At 45.0% G+C, this 21232-nt stretch overlaps 1 protein-coding gene across 1 annotated transcript in view; it reads left to right on the plus strand.

Moving 5' to 3' along the window:
* The window catches only part of LOC124544795 (L-dopachrome tautomerase yellow-f2-like), a 119210-nt gene that overhangs the window by 59190 nt on the left and 38788 nt on the right, over positions 1-21232 (plus strand). The window contains exon 2 of the mRNA XM_047123477.1: positions 8390-8745. Within this exon, the coding sequence (XP_046979433.1) occupies positions 8442-8745 (304 nt within the window). The 5' untranslated portion in view covers positions 8390-8441. The remainder of the gene's footprint in view (positions 1-8389; positions 8746-21232) is intronic.

Below are 21232 nucleotides of genomic sequence, written 5' to 3' on the forward strand. Positions count from 1 at the left end.
CTTCTATTCCTTGCCCCACTACAGCCTTCCGACCACATGTGCTTATTAGAATTCCATTTTTATTTCCATATTGAATTATAGTTTAGTAACCTCATACATTTTCTCTATAGCGTCACCTTCTGCTTGTAACGTGGGCATGAAACCTGTACTATTGTCGCTGGCTTTGGTTCAGTGAAGATCATGAAGGAAATAATCCTTTTACTGAATCGCTCGTAGTGACTCCCTTTCTGCCCTTCCTTCCTGTTCATGAGAAATCCTACTCCAATATTATCATTTTATTGTTACTGTTGGTAGTGCCCTTGGTTCGTCTGACCAGAAATCATTATTTTCTTTCCATTTCATTTCGCTAACGCCCACTATTATCTAAGCTGACCCTTAGCATAACCCTTTCTCTACTTCTGACTTCGCTACGACATTCCGACTACTGACACTCCACGCTCCGACTGGCAGAATATTACTCTTTCTGGGGTCATTCAGTCATTTTCTCATGGTCACCTCCTCTTTGGTAGTCCCCTCCGGAAGTTCCGAATGGGGATTAATCCGAAATCTTTTGCCAATCATCTTGACACTTTTTCATTTACAGGCCACATGACCTATGTATATCGATTGTGTGTCTTTAACGTAGTGATTACCATGACCTTCTGCATGACCTTCTGCATCCTCCTGCCGTCGATGATAGCTGATTCTTCCTCCTTTTATGGGTAGTTTTCCATCCGAGGGATACGAAGGTGATCGAAATCTCTATCCACCCATCTGCCCTCTTTAACAAGGGCGTCGGCAGAAGAAGTACGACTCCCTATGGCAGAAGTCTTCGCTCGTCACTGCTAACGATATTTATTCAAAATTTAAGCAATGGCTGGCTTCTAATCCAAGACCGACGACGTCTAAGGCGCTACCTCTAGATCACAGGACGCATCAGCGTGGTAATGATACTGAGGAACTTGCTGGGTCTGGTCAAATGCAAACTCGGCCGTAAGATATGATCGTATATGACGTACCTCATCAATACATACTGTCGTATTTTGATTAAATGTGTAGCGTGCTTTCAGACCATCGTCATACACGTCAGGACCAGCTGGATGAAAGTGCAGTAGCAGAGAATTGTCTTAGAAGAGGACATCCTTTGATGTTCTAGAGCATCAAGTTTATATCGTTGGGTTCGTCCCTCTGGAAGTGCATTGCGAAAGAGGTGATAAATATTCCGACAAGTCAACCTTGTTTAAAGGGATTCTGAACTCAAAACAGCCTGAATCCTGTACTTGTTACCATCAGATCGTGACGGGCTAGGCAAAATTTTTCGACAATAGGCCGATTACAGCAAAACTGAAGACCCTCACTGAAATCAATTTTGCATTGGCTCCCAGTCGCACTGAGACCAGACATCAGCACCAGGAACTCAGTGCACTAGCAGCAGCCAACAAGTCAGTACCTGGGAGGAGGATCCTTCTTTAGTATGCTGATGATACTGCTTTCCTAGCCCTTTACCCAACCCTCCATCTATCTCAGCAGACCCTTCAGTTCCTTCGCAGCGTACCCTTCTAAGCTCCTCAAGGTTAGTTCTTCCAAACAGCGAGCAATTAGTGTTGCCTGAACCACCTGCAGTTCTTTCCTACAAGACCTAAGCTTAACTGTTTAGAACCGTCCTATCCATGCTAATAGCACTGAAAAATACCTCGATGATCAACCACAAGATAACATGATAACCAATCTAATAAACCATCCAACACAAAGGGTGCAATAGCCTAAATTTAAAAGTACTAATTAGTTGGGTACCGCGACTGCAGCCTTTCACCGTCCCCTACCTCTCAAAACCCTTGAACCGACTGACGATCATCTGAAACAGTGCTGAATCCGTAGATTTCTGGTATTCCCTCCAAATCATGCAGTGTCAATCTTTTCGCCTTGCCCTGCACGTTACCTTCCTCATCAAATTCCCACCCCTCCTCACACTCAAACTCGTCTCGCTTCTTTTCCCCTAATTTCCAACTGTGGTGCCTATATCAACACATGTCACCAACTCTACACACACACACACACACACACAAGTACAAACACGTGCGCTCGCGCGCGCGTGCCCGTACACTCGCCAAGCCTCCTTCAGCACAGATCCTCTCCTAAATCTCATAAGTAATCAATCCTATCAGTTCTCACTCTTCCCCTTTCCTACCCCACCTCATATCAGGTCTAACTCGTTCCATATTTCTCTATTTTATTTCCTCTTCATACTACATCTCAGATCACATCCCCGCTCCCTTACCATCCATCCACTCTTGTCTCTTCATTTACAAATCACTGAATCCCTCTGCTTTTTTTGCCACGACCCAACTGTAGCTCATTTTTCCCTCTCGTAAAACATTTCCATAGCAAGTCCTCAAATTTTCCGTGAATATACGGTGCTTCCTTTGAAGATGACCTTCGTTACTGCATTATACGTTTTATTTTTATAATAACTTTTCAAATTTAAAAACGAAGAAGAAGTGAACGCTTTTATAAATCGACCACTTTTTTAAATGTGTCTAAAAACCCATATATATGTTTCATCTTTTCCAAATTTTCGTGTAAATTTATGTATTTTAAATCCACTGAGCTAATAGGGGAACATTTGTACGGCTGGCAGTTAACTAGGCACCCGTATAGAACGAGAGGGATGAACAACGATCAAGGCGAAAACGGTGGACATCGACAGATGCCAGAGACGCGTCAAAATGTACCGCAACTAGCCAGCTGAAATACTGACCACCTACAAACGAAAGGACAGCCAAACAAAATCGGTTGAAGACTCGACATTTCATGAAACAGGTACGAGAGAGCAGGGAAATTTCATGAGTTTTGCAATAAATTTCACCCAGTGGTAACGAATGCACTTACGCCGTCCTTGGTGGATCGAGTTTGGGAACTGCGTCTGTTTATGACATAGAAGATAAGTTAAAACTGTTACCTGTTTCACTTTTCATTTATCCACATAACGCCTTTAGGCGGCTTATGTCCTCGTCTTCAGGTGGATCAGCGTATCAAATCACGTTTTTACTTACTTAATGTAGTCGAATCAACAGACTTTGTCTTGCGCTGTTGCAGCACGACCAGTAAGCGGACACACACGCGCAATAGTACGCTGTTACAAAACGATACTGAGGAGGAAACTGATACGTGTTGCGACGTAAGCAGAATCAGAGAGCGATTCAACAAACGGATGTCTGATAAAACATTCCGGAAGTCGACTATTGCAGCGCAACAGCTGATGCAAACTTTACTTTGTAGCTAATACGTTTCCCCTTTCCAGGAGTTTATTCGTATCTGTTCCTTCAGAGGAAGCCGTCCGTTGCCGGCCGGTGCGGTCGAGCGGTTCTAGGCGCTACAGTCGGGAACCGCGCGACCCCTACGGTCGCAGGTTCGAATCCTGCCTCGGGCATGGATGTGTGTGATGTCCTTAGGTTAGTTAGGTTTAAGTAGTTCTAAGTTCTAGGGGACTGATGACCTCAGCAGTTAAGCGCCATAGTGCTCAGAGCCATTTCAACCATTTTTGAAGACGTCCGTGTTAAGCATGGGAAATGGTTTCTGTGAGATTTTAGAAGAACTAATGTACGCAGTGCGTGCTCGCGTCCCTTCTAAAGTCCAGGCGACGACTGTGAGTCAAACAAAAAGGCTAGAATTTCTTCTAATAGGGAGGCCAAGATCTTTCAAAATGGTTCAAATGGCTCTGAGCACTATGGGACTTAACATCTGAGGTCATCAGTTCCCTAGAACTTAGAACTACTTAAAACTAACTAACCTAAGGACATCACACACATCCATGCCCGAGACAGGATTCGAACCTTCGACCGTAGCAGTCGCCCGGTTCCGGACTGAAGCGCCTACAACCGCTCGGCCACCGCGGCCGGTTGTAAAGATCTTTAATTGAAGTAATTCTGTCTTTGTACTAAAAAAAACTGAAAATATGGGGAGCACTTTATGTTCGGATATATTTTTAAAAAACCAACGCCAGTTGCCACATACACTAAAACAGATAGTCCGTGCTCGAACCAGGGAAAACTGCACTAACCAACACCCCACGTCCATCGGGTTTCGCAGTCGCCACTGCACGGAAAAATACCTTTCCTCAGTCGGCAGACAGATCTCTACTTTGAGGTGATAAAGGTCATGGGATAGTGTTGTGCTAATACCCAGATGCTGGTAGTACCGCGTATAAAACGTATACAAGGACATTGCATTGGCGGAGCTGTCATATTTATTCAGGTCATTCATATGAAAAAGATTCCGATGTGATTGGGGCTGCGGGAATTAACGGACATTGAATGCTGAATGGTAGTTGAAGCTCGGTGCATGGGACGTTCCTTTCAGAAACTGTTAGGGAATGCAATACTGCTAGATCCACAGTGTCAAGAGTGTACCGAGGATATCAAATTTCAGGCATCACCTCTCAACACGGACAACGCAGTGACATACTGCCTTCACTTAACAACCGAGAGCAGCGACGTTCGCGTAGAATTGTCATTGCTAACAGACAAGCGTGGGACGTACGACGAACTATCCGTTAAGACCGAGTGATGAAATTTGGCGTTTATGGGCTATGGCAGCAGATGACCGACATGAATGCTTTTGCTAACAGCGGGACGTCGCCTGCAGCCTTTCTCATGGGCTCGTGACTATATCGTTTGGACCCTACACGACTTTAAAACCGTGTCCCGGTCAGACGTGTCCCGATTTCAGTTGGTAAGAGCTGATGGCAGGGTTCCAGGGTAGCGCAGAACGCACGAAGCCATGGACTCAGGTTCTCAACAAGGCACTGTGCAAGCTGGCGGTGGCTGCACAATGGTGTGGGTTGTATTTACGTGGAATGAGCTGCTTCCTCTTGTTCAACTAAATCGATCATTGACTGGAAATGCTTATGTTCGGCTACTTGGTGACCATTTACTACCATTGATGAACTTCATGTTCCCAAAAAACTATATCTTGTCATCGGGTCACAATTGCTTTCCGATTGGGTTGAAGAATATTCCGAAAAGTTCAAGTGAATGATTGAGACACCCAGATCGCCCGACGTGAATCGCATCGAACATTTATGGGACATAATTCGAAGGACAGTTCGCGCACAAAATTCTGTACCGACTTCAGTTTCGCATATTTGGACGGCTCAATATTTCTGCAAGGGACTTCCAACGACTTGTTGAGTCCATGCCACGTCGATTTGCGGCACTGCCCCGGGCAAAAGGAGGTCCGACACGGTATTAGGAGGTATCCAATGACTTCTGTCACCTCGGTCTACTCTGAGTGACTCATGAGAGTGGATCATATGAAGGAGTCGAGACAGGGCAGTTCAGCTGATAATAGCGTTGCCCATAATAGGCAAAGCACTGTGTTCGAGTTCGAGTCCAGTAAAAAGTTTGTCCGTCAGAAATTTTGGGATATTTTCTGTCATCATTTTGCGCATCTTCTGTCGTTCCTTAGTTAGTAACAAGATTTCGAGCGACTAGGAATGAACAGTTCAATAACGACACTGTATACTGAGAGTAAATCGAAAAGAGACGACCGTAATGAGGAGTAGTAGACTTTAGTTAGTATGTTTCATCCCGTGGACCATTTGCACAATAAATCATAATGCCGGCCACCCTGAGGAGCCACCACATGCTATTGTCCACACCCCTCGTATCCGCTGAAAAGTCTTCCAGACCCGACCCCACGTTTTTCTGCCATACTTAACACAAATGGCTCTCGTTCAGCCCCGCCTCACCCACACAAGAAAAACAAAAGAACAAGCAATGTCTCAACACCAGCTGAAATACCACAAATAAAAACCAGAGTCCTTATTACCGGTTACATTTACAACAATAAGCTTCCTCGGCCGGCCCCTACTGAGACACAATAGTAAAATGATATCTAATAAAAAAAAATGAAAAAGAGTGAGAGGAGACAGGCCACAGGAGCTTATAACCTCACAAGCTTGTAGAAAGAAGCCAAAGGACAGAGCAGCTGGAGCGGGAAAGTCATCCTGTGTCACAAAGAAGTGACCACGAGGCAATGAACGTCACTATTCTGTCTGGCTGGATAGCCTGCAGAACACTTTTGTTCTACACAGTTATCCCTGTGTCTTTTACTCAAGTAAAACAGTATTTATAACACAAGTGAAATCTTCAACGTTTAATTCAGGTCTTATTCGAAAATTGTTGACTTCTAACGAAAAAGAGGGATGCTGTAGTAAAAATAAAGAAAACGATGCAAATTTATCACATAGCGAAACAAATTTTTCTGAACAAAATTTTAAAAAAAGATCGCAAAGCAGAAATTTATCAAATCTAACTTGAACACCTTGTCGACCTTACACAAAACATTTTTCTGTTAGTCATAAACGATTTTCGCATTTATCAGTAATAACAGAAAACCCTTTGCATTTGATAATGATGAAGAACGTTCTGAGTACAAAATGACAAGAAAAATTATATAGGCATATATTTATGTTTGTATTTGTAGACTGTCCTTGCATCAAAAGTAACTCCTTTGGTTGTATAAAAGCTCATGAGTTACGCCATCGCTTAATTTTTACTTCTTATAAAATGCAACATACTTTCTGTAAGGATATAAAATAGACAGTGGACTATCAGTGAATGATGTGTGGTTCTAACTACGTGCCAAACAAACAACCAAACAAACAAAAGAAAAGAAAGATGTCGTCGGCTCCCATTTTATCTCTTCCATGCCGGCCGCGGTGGCCGTGCCGTTCTAGGCGCTGCAGTCCGGAACCGCGGGACTGCTACGGTCGCAGGTTCGAATCCTGCTTCGGGCATGGATGTGTGTGATGTCCTTAGGTTAGTTAGGTTTAAGTAGTTCTAAGTTCTAGGGGACTGATGACCTAAGATGTTAAGTCCCATAGTGCTCAGAGCCAAGCCATATCTCTTCCACATTCATTTATGTTTCTTTGGTTGCTTGGTTAATTTGGGTGTAGGGAGCAAAGAGCGAGGTCATTGGTCCCATCGTATTAGGGAACCATCCTGGCGCTTGCCTGAAACAGTTTAGGGAAATCACAGAAAACCTAAATCAGTATGGCCGGATATGGGTTTGAACTGTCGTCCTTCAGAATGTGATATGTTTCTATCCCTACTAATCCTGTGGTATCATATGTCGATACTACCTTACTGGTGTGAAACAAATTGAAATTCATCGACAGTTGAAAGAGACATGTTGTGTTGGGGTTATGGATGTGTCGAAAGTGCGTTCGTGGGTGCGACAGTTTAATGAAGGCAGAACATCGTGTGACAACAAACCGAAACAACCTCGGGCTCGCACAAGCCGGTCTGACGACATGATCGAGAAAGTGGAGAGAATTGTTTTGGGGGATCGCCGAATGACTGTTGAACAGATCGCCTCCAGAGTTGGCATTTCTGTGGGTTCTGTGCACACAATCCTGCATGACGACCTGAAACTGCGAAAAGTGTCATCCAGATGGGTGCCACGAATGCTGATGGTCGACCACATGGCTGCCCGTATGGCATGTTGCCAAGCAATGATGACGCGCAACGACAGCATGAATGGGACTTTCTTTTCGTCGGTTGTGACAATGGATGAGACGTGGATGCCATTTTTCAATCCAGAAACAAAGCGCCAGTCAGCTCAATGGAAGCACACAGATTCACCGCCATCAAAAAAATTTCGGGTAACCGCCAGTGCTGAAAAAATGATGGTGTCCATTTTCTGGGACAGCCAGGGCGTAATTCTTACCCATTGCGTTCCAAAGGGCACTACTGTAACAGGTGCATCCTTCGAAAATGTTTTGAAGAACAAATTCCTTCCTGCACTGCAACAAAAACGTCCGGGAAGGGCTGCGCGTGTGCTGTTTCACCAAGACAACGCACCCGCACATCGAGCTAACGTTACGCAACAGTTTCTTCGTGATAACAACTTTGAAGTGATTCCTCATGCTCCCTACTCACCTGACCTGGATCTTAGTGACTTTTGGCTTTTTCCAACAATAAAAGACACTCTCCGTGGCCGCACATTCACCAGCCGTGCTGCTATTGCCTCAGCGATTTTCCAGTGGTCAAAACAGACTCCTAAAGAAGCCTTCGCCGCTGCCATGGAATTATGGCGTCAGCGTTGTGAAAAATGTGTACGTCTGCAGGGCGATTACGTCGAGAAGAAACGCCAGAGTCATCGATTTCGGGTGAGTAGTTAATTAGAAAAAAAAAATCGGAGGCCTTGGAACTTGAATGCACCTCGTAATTTACCAACAATACCGAACTATAGTTTTGGTAGAGTATAACTCTACGTGGTACTCTCGTTACGCTAAGTTTGGCTTCGTTAAACTTTTGTTTGCCCACTAGGCTTTGGCTACGTTCGTATTTGCAGTGAAGCTTTCCTCGCATCCGTAGCAGCTTCCTGAGATGCAGTGTGTTCCCAGGACTTTTAACAAAGGTCCTGACGTGGACGTTTGGGCGCAGACGCGGCGCGCCATGACGACGTCGGCGCTGCTGACGACGGCGGCGACGCTGCTGACGTCGGCGGCGGTGCTGCTGGCGACGGTGACGCCGCAGGCGCGGGCCTCGGCCACCAGCGGCGTGCGCAAGGCGTTCTCGTGGCAGGCGGTCAGCTGGACGTGGCCCGAGCAGCCGGCCGCCGCCGACGCCTTGCGGGCCGGCTACACGCCGCACACCAACCTGCCGCACGGCCTCGAGGTGTGGCGCGACCGCCTCTTCCTGACCGTGCCGCGCCGCAAGGCCGGCGTGCCCGCCACGCTGGGATACGTCACCGTACACAGTGAGTGGCGCCTCCGCTGCCCCCCACTCACCTATAGGGTTTTACTGCTGTAGATGTCTTAACTGAAACACGTTATTGCACGGTTATACGAGAGGGGACCCAAAAGAAATCGGATTGTTGTCATAAGAAATTTATTGATGAACCTTTTTACAAAATTACTTCAATCACCTTCAAAATACTCTCCATTACATGCTATGCACTTGTCAAGTCTATTCTCCCACTGTTGCAAGCATGTTTGGAACTCTTTGATATTGTCCAGTGCCCTTTGCGAAGCTGTTTTTACCACCTCCACATCGTCATAACGCTCCCCTTTTAGCGTTTTTTTCATTCGTGGAAGTAGGAAAAAGTCGCACGGGGCTAGGTCCGGCGAATACGGAGCGTGGGGAACGACAGACCACCTCTGAGATGCCAAATAGTGGGTCACTCGTAAGGCCGTGTGTGCTGGAGCGTTGTCGTGATGCAGAAACCAGTCACCTGATCGCCAAAGTTCCGGGCGTTTCCTCCTCACATCCTCTCGTAGACGCCTTAAAACATCCAAGTAAAAGTGCTGGATAACAGTCTGGCCAGGGGGTACGAATTCCCGATGCACAATACCACGAACATCAAAAAAGACAATGTTCACCGTCTTCACATTTGAGCTCACTTGCTTTGCTTTTTTTTGGTCTGGGAGAGTTGGGAGTCCTCCACTGGCTTGACGCTTGCTTGGTTTGTGGGTCATACCCGTAACACCAACTCTCATCCCCTCGTAATGACTTTGTTCAAGAAGTTTGGATCACGTGCAATCTCTGTTTTCAAGTCCTGACACACATTCATGCGGATGGTTCTTTGCTCCTGCGTGAGAAGGTGCGGAACAAATTTAGCACCAACAAGTCTCATGTGCAAATCCTTACTCAAAATCCGCTGGCACGAGCTCCAACCGATTCCTGTCTCTGCTGAAATTTGGTCGATCTTTCGGCGGACCTTTATGTTCTCCTCATTTCGCAATGTTGAAGGGCGTCGAGAACGAGCTTGGTCTTCAACACACATCTCACCACGTTTAAAGCGCCCAAACCACTCGAAAACCTGTGTGCGGCTCATTGCGTCCTTCTGGAAGCTTCCTGGAGCATTTGGTGTGTCTCCGTTGCAGTTTTTTTTAAGCAGGAAACAAAGTTCACACCCACTCTTTGTTCTTTTAAAATTGCCATAACGACCCATGACGACATCGCAGAGATAACCCGCCAACAGTCAGAGAAACACAATACCACACTTCCACGTTCAGCTCTACACTGACGCCGTCTGCACAGCTGTTTCATGAAGGTCCCTACTAACACCATCTAGCGTGAGAACTCTGCACTACCTTTACGAGTGGCAGTGCCCTCGGAGTCCGGTTTCTTTCGGGTCCCCCCTCGTACTTTCTTATGCCTTTCGAAAACTCTTTGGTGCGGTTCTCACTCTGGCAATACGTCACGCTTTCTTTTTTTTAGAATGAGATTTTCACTCAGCAGCGGAGTGCGCGCTGATATGAAATTTCCTGGCAGATTAAAACTATGTGCCGGACCGAGACTCGAACTCGGGACCTTTGCCTTTCGCGGGCAAATGCTCTACAAACTGAGCTACCCAAGCACGACTCACGCCCCGTCCTCACAGCTTCTGTAAAGTTTGGAAGGTAGGAGACGAGGTACTGGCAGAAGTAAAGCTGTGAGAACGGGGAGTGAGTCGTGCTTGGGTAGCTCAGTTGCCAGAGCACTTGCCCGCGAGTGGCAAAGGTCCCGAGTTCGAGTCTCGGTCCGGCACACAGTTTTAATCTGCCAGGAAGTTTCGCGTTTTTTTTTCTTTATTGGTAATTTCACACCTGATACAGGAAGGCCAGCAGCGGCACATTACGCCACTTTTCGGCCACAGAGAAAACTAATGAGACAAAAGAAGACAAGCACGGAACAGACAGGGTCGACATACAAACGTAGACATACAAAAGTAAAACACACGGAGCCGTTTACGGGCGCAGAGTCCAAATAAAAATGTTCAGACATGTGGGCACGCACAGTGAGGACAGATGGCACACGCGAACATTGGAGCACAAACGAGTAACACTGGTACACTTGAACACGAATACGACGACACACACACACACACACACACACACACACACACATACAAACACTAGGCGATGATCTCTGGCACGCCAAAGTTCACTATACGTGTCCGGGGACCTGCCAAATAGGGAAAGAAGGGGGAGGTGGGAGGGGGGAGGGGGGAGGAGGGAGAGGGGAGTGTGTAGATGCCAGTGGCAGTGGAGAAGGGAGGGGGAGGAGAGAAGGTAGGGGGGGGTTGGGGAATCCCAGGGGAGGAGGGAGGGAGGAAGGGAGAGAAAGGAGAGAGGGTGCCCTCAGGAGAAAAAAACAGGGTGGAGAAGAGGAGGATCAAAGTTGGTAGGAGGGATGGATGGGGGGGGGGGATGAGGGCATCATCAGGGAGGGGGAGTTGCTGGAAGCCACCTTGGGCGAGGGTATGGAGAGTGGAGAGATGGAGAGCAGGTGGGATGTGGGAATGCAGGCGCGGCAGCGGACGGGGTTGGGAGAGGATGGGAGAGACAAGCGGGTGATGGGGATTAAGTTTGCGGGAGGTGTAGAGGATCCGTATCCGTTCGAGGAAAAGAAGGAGGTGCGGGAACGGAATAAGGTCATAGAGGATCCGCGTGGGATAGGTGAGGCGGAGCGCTTGGCGTTCTAGGATTTGAAGGGATTTGAAAAAAGGTAGGAGGGGCGGAGATCCAGGCGGGATGAGCGTAGCACAGAATAGGGCGGATAAGGGATTTATAGGTGTGGAGGATGGTGGAGGGGTCCAGACCCCACGTGCGGCCAGAAAAGAGCTTGAGGAGACGGAGTCGGGAGCGTCCCTTGGCTTGGATTGTCGGGAGATGGCAGTCCATGAGAGACGATGGTCAAGGGTGAAACGATATGCGATGCTACTCGCGATATGACGCAGAAGCAACCCGCATTGGTAGAGACCACAGGAACACAACTGACACGATTAAAGGCGGATCGACGTGGTGACGGTCGAAACTTCACGAAAATATTTTATTACGTAAGTCGAATGTATACAGGGTGGTCCATTGATAGTGACCAGGCCAAATATCTCTCGAAATAAGCATCAAACGAGAAAACTACAAAGAACGAAACTCGTCTAACTTGAAGGGGGAAACCAGATGGTGCTATGGTTGGCCCGCTAGATGGCGCTGCCATTGGTCAAACGGATTACAACTGCGTTTTTTTAAATAGGGACCCCCATTTTTTATTACATATGCGTGTAGTACGTAAAGAAATGTGAATGTTTTAGTTGGACCACTTTTTTTCGCTTTGTGATACATGGCGCTGTAATAGTCACAAACGTATAAGTACATGGTATCACGTAACATTCCGCCAGTTCGGACGGTATTTGCTTCGTGATACATTACCCGTGTTAAAATGGACCGTTTACCAATCGCAGCAAGGTCGAAATCGTGTAGTGATCAAAATGCCCAACGGGCGTGTGCTATGTATGCTGCTCGATATCCTGGACGCCATCATTCGAGTGTCCGGACCGTTCGTCGGATAGTTACGTTATTTAAGGAAACAGGAAGTGTTCAGCCACATGTGAAACGTCAAACACGACCTGCAACAAATGATGATGCCCAAGAAGGTGTTTTAGCTGCTGTCGCGGCTAATCCGCACATCAGTAGCAGACAAATTGCGCGAGAATCGGGAATCTCAAAAACGTCGGTGTTGAGAATGCTACATCAACATCGATTGCATCCGTACCATATTTCTATGCACCAGGAATTGCATGGTGACGACTTCGAACGCCGTGTACAGTTTTGCCACTGGGCACAAGAGAAATTACGGGACGATGACAGATTTTTTGCACGCGTTCTACTTAGCGACGAAGCGTCATTCACCAACAGCGGTAACGTAAACCGGCATAATATGCACTATTGGGCAACGGAAAATCCACGATGGCTGCGACAAGTGCAACATCAGCGACCTTGGCGGGATAATGTATGGTGCGGCATTGTGGAAGGAAGGATAATTGGCCCCCATTTTATCGATGGCAATCTAAATGGTGCAATGTATGCTGATTTCCTACCTAATGTTCTACCGATGTTACTACAAGATGTTTCACTGCATGACAGAATAGCGATGTACTTCCAACATAATGGATGTCCGGCATGTAGCTCACGTGATGTTGAAGTGGTATTGAATAGCCATTTCATGACAGGTGGATTGGTCGTCGAAACACAATACCATGGCCCGCACGTTCACCGGATCTGTGGGGAAAGTTAAAGGATATTTGCCATCGTGATCCACCGACAACGCCTGACAACATGCGTCAGCGCATTGTCAATGCATGTGCGACCATTACGGAAGGCGAACTACTCGCTGTTGAGAGGAATGTCGTTACAAGTATTGACAAATGCAACTGAGGCTGGTAGACATCATTTTGAGCATTTATTGCATTAATGTGGTATTTACAGGCAATCACGCTGTAACAGCATGCGTTCTCAGAAATGATAAGTTCACAAAGGTACATGCATCACATTGGAACAACCGAAATAATTTTAATTTAAAATCCTACCTGTTACCAATTGTTCGTCTACATTTGTGAGCCATATGTTTGTGACTATTACAGCGCCATCTATCACAAAGCGAAAAAAGTGGTCCAACTAAAACATTCATATTTCTTTACGTACTACACGAATATGTAATAAAAAATGGGGGTTCCTATTTAAATAAATGCAGCTGATATACGTTTGCCCTGTGGCAGCGCCATCTAGCGGGCCAACCACAGCGCCATCTGGTTTTCCCCTTCAAGCTAGACAAGTTTCGTTCTTTGTAGTTTTTACGTTTGACGCTTATTTCGTGAGATATTTGGCCCGGTCACGATAAATGGATCACCATGCATACATTGAGGAAGTATTCCCCAAAATATTATCAGAGGATTTCAAAAAGTAACAATTCTATGAGCGTTTGAAGCCGAGGTTAGACGGCCCCTGGTAGACGCTCAGTATTATGGAAAAGATATTCGTGATAATTTCGACTCTGCTGAGAATATGACACACTACTTCACAAAAATTTATCGGATTATATTCGTCAACATTCCTTCTGTCCTGCTTGCGAGCAATCCTCGTGCATCTGGCAGCGCGCTAAAGCAACCGGTGAACTGGTAAGTTATAAACACAAAACGCCATTGCTACAAGTCGTTGTCGATGCCATCACCCCTATTTATACCGATCTGAGTAAACCTGATTTGATGGAGCGTTGTTTGGGCAGTTTTACGCAAAATGTGAACTAAAGTTTCAGTGGTCTCATTTACACATACGCTCCAAACATAACACCCAGCCGAAGCGAAACTGTCAACATTGTTTCAATTTTGGCCGAATGTCTCTTCAGTGTGGACCATACTGCCTTAATTCACGTGGCAAATGCCCTTCAGATCAAAATCGGCAATGAAATGCGCCGATTCTATGAAGATAGAGACACCAGTGGCGATGATCTCAGTGACGAAAGGCGCCTTGAGGACGAAAATGAGGGCTTGTCAGGTCAAAGTAGCAGAAAGCGGCCATTCACTAGTAGGGGCGATAGTTATCATGGATCAGGCATCGATAATATCCCATGAGCTTCAAGTTTTGTCCCATTTTATATGATAAATCCAGGTCAAACTGTGAACGCGTTTTTATCAAAATCACGTTTTCCGGAATGTTTGTCATTGCCCTCGCTACAGTTTTCATCCGATTTTAATCATTTTTGGTCTCTATTAAAGCAGACAATTCTCTTCAGTTCACCGCAGCCGATTTTTTATGTTCATACTGAAATTTCTATAATTTCGTTTTTTTCGTTTTTTTGTTTGCAAAGTCCTACGATGAATTAAAATTACACTGTAAGTATCAGGGTGATATGTTAATTTCACGTTATAGCGACAACCGTCGATCTACTCATTTCAGAGCTGCGATGGGAAACTCCTAATTACACAGTGAAGATATTAATATTTTTCAATAAAAATACCAATAGAAAGTTCAACTTATGCTTTACTCATTGCATCAAACCCCATTTGTCAACTACATTCCACTACGGAGGAAAAAAAAGCCCTAAATTTGAGCAATATTTTCATTCGTCACCCTGTGTTCCTTCCCCCTTGGTAACTTTCACTTCAAAAAAATCGATATTTTATTTTTCATCTTAAATTGATACTTAGAGCTTTTTGAACGAAATGGTGGTTAAAATTATTGAACTGGACACGAGGAAGTTGTTTAAAAATGAATTTAAAGACCTCTCTATGTGTGTCCTACACATTCTTGTTTCAGCTGCTTTCACACTTCAATGTCATCATTAGATTCTTGCTCGAGAAGCGTATACTATACAGTTCTTTTGCAAGCTAACACTACTATTAGAAGATACGCTTTGCGATGCTCTTATGTTTGCCTTGTATATATTTGGCTTTCGAGCGTTGTTTTTCTTACAGACTTTCCTGTAGTTCGAGTTCCTATTGTCAGAGTTATATGCCTGTAATTCATTTTAATGTGGGGCAGTTAGGAGGCGTGAAGTTCTACAATTGCCAGGAATATATTCTGCGCTTAATATAAGATAATCATTCTTACCAGTTGAGAGTGACCGAAGCTGAGAAGTGAGTCCTTGAGGCAAACGAAGATGCCAGAATCACGAGGAGAAACAAGAAATTGATAAGATGAGGAACATGTAAACCATGAAAATTAGGCAACTGGAATATATTAGAAACAACAAAGGTCAGTCATAGGTCAAACATATCTTTGAACTGAATTCCTCGAGAGTTAAATTTCGTGGTATGTTTATTCTATGCACAAAATACCTACTTGAACTAAAGGCACTATTTGGAGGAAAGTGGACTACAAACATTTACCGTGCTATCAACATGAAGGAAACTACATACTGATTAATTATAAAGAGTAACCTTAGTTTGGATTATCAGATGTAAATATTTCTAGAATAAAAACTTGTGGTTGAAACGACATGATTGTAGTCAGCTTTTAAGATAGATATGTTGTTTTTGTGCACCTACGGTTTCAAGCGTCTAAGTAAGTCAGTTCTTCAGTGCACAGATTCCAAGTGTGGGGCCTGTTCATAAAAATGTATTTAACTGATCTTCGCAAAAAATTGTAATACAAAAAGCTCAGCGCCAGAACTAATGTGATTAATATAAATCAAGATGTTCAGCAAGAAACACGCCTATTTTCCCACAATTTTGATGCTACTTATAGTTCACATTTCTTAGTAACAGCTGTATAATGTTTATGAAAATTATTGGTATTTTTCCAAGCATTTACATCGTAGTTACCGTAACTGGTTCACACTGGGACGACAGCGATGTAACATCAGTACAGTTCTCTGCGTATGGCCCAGAGCGAAACGGAGTGTAAGTTTCTCCGCGCAACTGCATCGTATGATACAGGAGGATAGAAACTTCAAGTCATATGATGTGGTTCAAAATAGTTTTATGTGGATGAAGCAACGGTACAACCGTCTCTGTAGTTATTTTCTATGTAAAAGTTTACTTCTCGCGTAAAAACTTAAGGAACTACTGTTTTGGGATTCACATTTGTTCTCCGAGATGCAATATTTCCATTCTGAGGGAATTATTCGAAAAAAAGTTAGATTCTTTGGCATCTGAATTCTGATAACAGAGTTCGATAATGAACTGGTTCTCTTTTCCTACAGCTCATATTTGTTGATAATTCTAAATTAAGTAAAACACAGCACATATTTTGAAAACCTTGCAATAAGAAATGTAGTCACCCTCCAGTTTACATCTGATGCAATTTGGACCATACAATGTTGCATACCAAATGTAGCTAGCATATAAAATTGCTTTAACGCTGTAAGGAGAGCCATAGCTCGAATAGATACGTCAAATACACGGAAACTGTTCAAGAAGAGACTGGTAGCAATGCGCCGCACACGAAGCTATCGCCAACTGCTGTGTCTTGTTGCTTGGTATCGTTCCCGTGGCAACCCGAGTGTCGCACGGACAACCATTGCGTCACGCGCGTGACGTAGCATATCACATACAGTATCGCCTCAGTGACATCTGCGTCTTACCGAGTGAGGTGGCACACGGGATTCGCACATGGGAGGACGGAGGTTCGATTCCACATCCAGCATCTAGATTTCGGTTTTCCGTGATTTCTCTAAATTGCTCAGCGAAATGTGGTTAAGATGAAATACAAGGCGACCAAAATCTGCTATTGGGGTTGAAATATCATCAAGTGGAGCTCTCATGCCTTGCTTCGTCGTCCAACAAGATAGGCCAACGCTACAGAGATAAAGTATGTTTCGTCTTAGCATATTTTACACAAGACGGTCAGCTACACTCCTTGAAATGAAACTACAGTATATACTAATATATAGTGTATGTGGAGCTTAGAAAAGTATTTCAAATGTGTCAATGAACACATTTTTAAGTGAATAGCTTTTGTGAGAAAAGGAAACGATCGAAAGATTTGATAGTATGATGGAAACTGGCATGAGACCGCTATTGTACAATGTTTAAAATACAATAGCCGACTCTGGTCGCACTCCCCTTCAGTTTTCACTCATTTCTCGGGTACTTTTGCCAAAATTGTAATCTTCAAAATTAAAGAGGGTTATATCTTCTTTTCAATAGCGTTCATTAAAAACGTGATTCGCTGCGTTTTTTTTTAACAAAAGGGTACTTGCTTCAAAATATCGATTGATACAAGAGTACTACTTACCCCCTCTGCCTATTATCGTTTGATATAAACCTCATTCCCATATCTTGAACAATTCACCGAATATAAGCCACACATTGTATACTGAAATAATCACAATTCTTTAAAAAATCCTGCACGTTTTCTTTTAGACAACCCACTTCATTATTCTTGGTATTCGTTTTTTATTTTTAATTATCAGCTTTCATAACTTGCTCTTCCCCACAACGGCTTACCATACCGTACCCATCTCGTACAGGGCTTTAAAAAAAGTCTCACATATCCTACAGGAGACAGTGTGGGTCAAAACTAGAAGACTGACTGAAAATGACTTGCAAGTTCGTGGCGCTCTCCATCGGTAATGCTGGAATTCAATATGGTGTTGGCCCACTCTTACCATTGATGACAGCTTCCACTCTCCTAGGCATACGTTCAATCAGGTGCTGGATGCTTTCTTGGGAAATGGCAGCCCATTCTTCATGGAGTGCTATACTGATGTTGGTCGGTGAGGCCTGTCACGAAGTTAGCGTTCCAAAACATCCCAGAGCCGTTCTTTAGGATTCAGGTCAGGACTCCGTGCAGGCCAGTCCATTACAGGAATGTTATTGTCTTGCAGCCACTCCGCCAACTACCGTGCACTAGGAACAGGTGCTCGATTGTGTTGAAAAATGCAGTTGCCATCCCCGAATTGATCTTCAACAGCGGGAAGCAAGAAGTTGCTTTAAACATCAATGTAGGCCTGTGCTATGATAGTGCCACGCAAAACAACAAGAGGTGCAAGCCCCCGCCATGAAAAACACGACCACACCATAACACCACCGCCTCCGAATTTTACTGTTGGCACTACACACACTGGCAGATGACGTTCACCGGGCATTCGCCATACCCACACCTTGCCATCGGATCGCCACATTGTGCACCGTGTTTTCGCACTCCACACAACGTTTTTCTACCGTTCAATAGTCCAACGTTTACGCTCCTTACACTAAGCGAGGCGTCGTTTGGCATTTAACGGCGTGATGTATGGCTTATGAGCAGCCGATCGACTATGAAATCCAAGTTTTCTCACCTCCCGCCTAACTGTCATAGTACTTGCAGTGGATCCTGATGCACTTTGGAATTTCTGTGTGATGGTCTGGATAGATGTTTGTCTATTACACATTACGATCCTTTTCAACTGTCGCCTGTCTCTGTCAGTCAACAGACGAGGTCTGAATGTACGCGTTTGTGCTGTACGTGTCCCTTCAGGTTTCCACTTCACTACCACATTGGAAACAGTGGACCTATGGATGTTTAGGAGTGAGGAAATCTCGGGTACAGACGTATAACACAAGTGACACCCAAAAACCCGACCACATTCGAAGTCCGTGAGTTCCGCGGAGCGGCCCGTTCTGCTCTCTCGCCATGTTTAATGACTACTGAGGTCACTGATATGGAGTACCGGGCAATAGGTGGCAGCACAATACACCTAATATGAAAAACGTATGTTTCTGGGGGTGTCCGGATATTTTTGATCACATTGTGTTTATCCGGAAACCAATACCTGTTGAGATATGGGCCGTTTTACTTGTAAAGATTAGTGTATAGTAATCGGTATATGCGTAGCATATTATGACACTCTAGTATGCAAGTGTGAGCAGATACAAGTCCTCGACTAATCATGGAGGTCAGGCAATTGGATCGGTTCAGTAGCGACGCACGGGCAGGAATTGTCGCTGGCAGAAGCAGAGGGCCACACACTTCACCACACGGCTTAATGTCTGTTCCATGATTTCTGTGCGATGAATTACCAGCGCTATTGTACAGCGATACCCACGCAGAACGACGACGACTGGCGTTTATATGGGTTTCCCTTATACCGGACTTGAATCCGTTGGTTTTCTAGCTATGGGTACATTTAAAGACATTGGTGTATGCGCAACGCATAGACAATGTGCAGCAGTTACAGGAGCGCTTAACCACTACATACGACAAAGTTCAATCGATCCAGGTGTTCTTAGAACAATGGGTGATTCTCTGCAAAGAAGGGCGGAAGGATCTGTCAGGATGTGTGGTAACCTCAGGCAGCACTGTCTATAGCTTCTACTTCTATGCAGCTGACATAATGGAATAAAAGAACAAACTGGCCCGTATCAAAACAGGTATTGTGTTCTGAACATATCATTATAGGATCTTCTCTTCCGGTTTTGAACAATAGCACCTCCAGCATGGGTATATGATACCTCTTTATAAACACCTCGTAGTATTCAGAATGAATTTTTCACTCTGCAGTGGGATATGCACTAATTTGTAACCTCGTCGTCATCTCCTTCCAAGGATTAGGTGCTGTAGTCACCTGTTCCGCTCTCCGTCATCCATCCATCTATATGTTATCGAGGTCTACCCAGTTCTCTCTTTCCAGTCGGCCGATAATTCACTATCTTTTTCTGTGTTCCATTTTCTATCATTCTATGCACATCATCGTTCTATTTCATTCTGCATTGAGGTGAAATAGTCTTGGAATAGCGATATGCAGATATCCAGATGGCGATAGTATCGCGCAACCAAAGTGTAAAGAGGACATTACATTGACGGACTCGAGTGATTCATGTAGAAAGGTTTCCTATGTGATTGTGGCTGCCTGAATTAATAGACTTTGAATGCGGAATGGTAGTTGGAGCAAGACGCATGGGACATTCCATTTCGGAAATTCAATATTCCGAGATCCACAGTGTATACTGTGTGCCGAGAATACGAAATTTCAGGCATTACCTCTCACCCCGGACAACGCAGTGATCGACGGCTTTCCCTTAACGACTGAGAGCAGCGGCATTTGCGTAGAGTTTTCAGTGCTAAGAGGAAAGCGACACTGTGGGACGTAATCCCAGAAATCAATGTGGGACGTACAAATAATGCATCCGTGAGGACAGTGCGACGAAATTTGGCGTTAATGGGCTGTGGTAGCAGACAAGCGACGCAAGTGCCTTTTCTAGCAGCACGACATCGCCTGCAACGCCTCTCTTGGGCACATAACGATATCGGTTAGATCCTACACGACTGGAAAACGGTGGCCTGGTCACATGAGTCCCGACTTAATTTGGTAAGAACTGATGGTAGGGTTGGAGTGTGGTGCAGACCCCACCAAGCCATGGACCCAAGTTGTCAAGAAGGAACTGTTTTACGTGGAATGGTCTGGGTCTTCTGCTCCAATTGAACTGGTCATTGGCCATTTGCAGCCATTGATGGACTTCATGACCCAAACAGCTATGGAATTTCTGATAGATGACAGCCGGCCGGAGTGGCGGTGCGGTTCTAGGCGCTACAGTCTGGAACCCAGCGACAGCTATGGTCGCAGGTTCGAATCCTGCCTCGGGCATGGATGTGTGTGATGTCCTTAGGTTAGTTAGGTTTAATTAGCTCTAAGTTCTAGGCCACTGATGACCTCAGAAGTTAAGTCGCATAGTGCTCAGAGCCATTTGAACCATAGATGACAGTGTGCCAAGTAACCGGACCACAATTGTTCGGAACTGGTTTGAAGATCATTCTGGGCAATCTGAGGAAATGCTATGACCATCCAGATGGCCCGACAAAAATCCCATCAATCATCTGTGAGAGATAATCGAGAGGTTAGTTCGTGCTCAAAATCCTGCACCGGTAACACTTTCGCAATTATGGACGACTATAGTATGTGTAAATATTTCTGCAGGGGGCATCCAATGACTTTTTGAGACCCTGCCACATCGAGATGCTGCACTACGTCGAGAAAAAGGAGGTCCGACGCAATATTAGGAGTTA

This window comes from Schistocerca americana, chromosome 8, assembly GCF_021461395.2.
Source record: "Schistocerca americana isolate TAMUIC-IGC-003095 chromosome 8, iqSchAmer2.1, whole genome shotgun sequence".
Taxonomy (NCBI): Eukaryota; Metazoa; Arthropoda; class Insecta; order Orthoptera; family Acrididae; genus Schistocerca; species Schistocerca americana.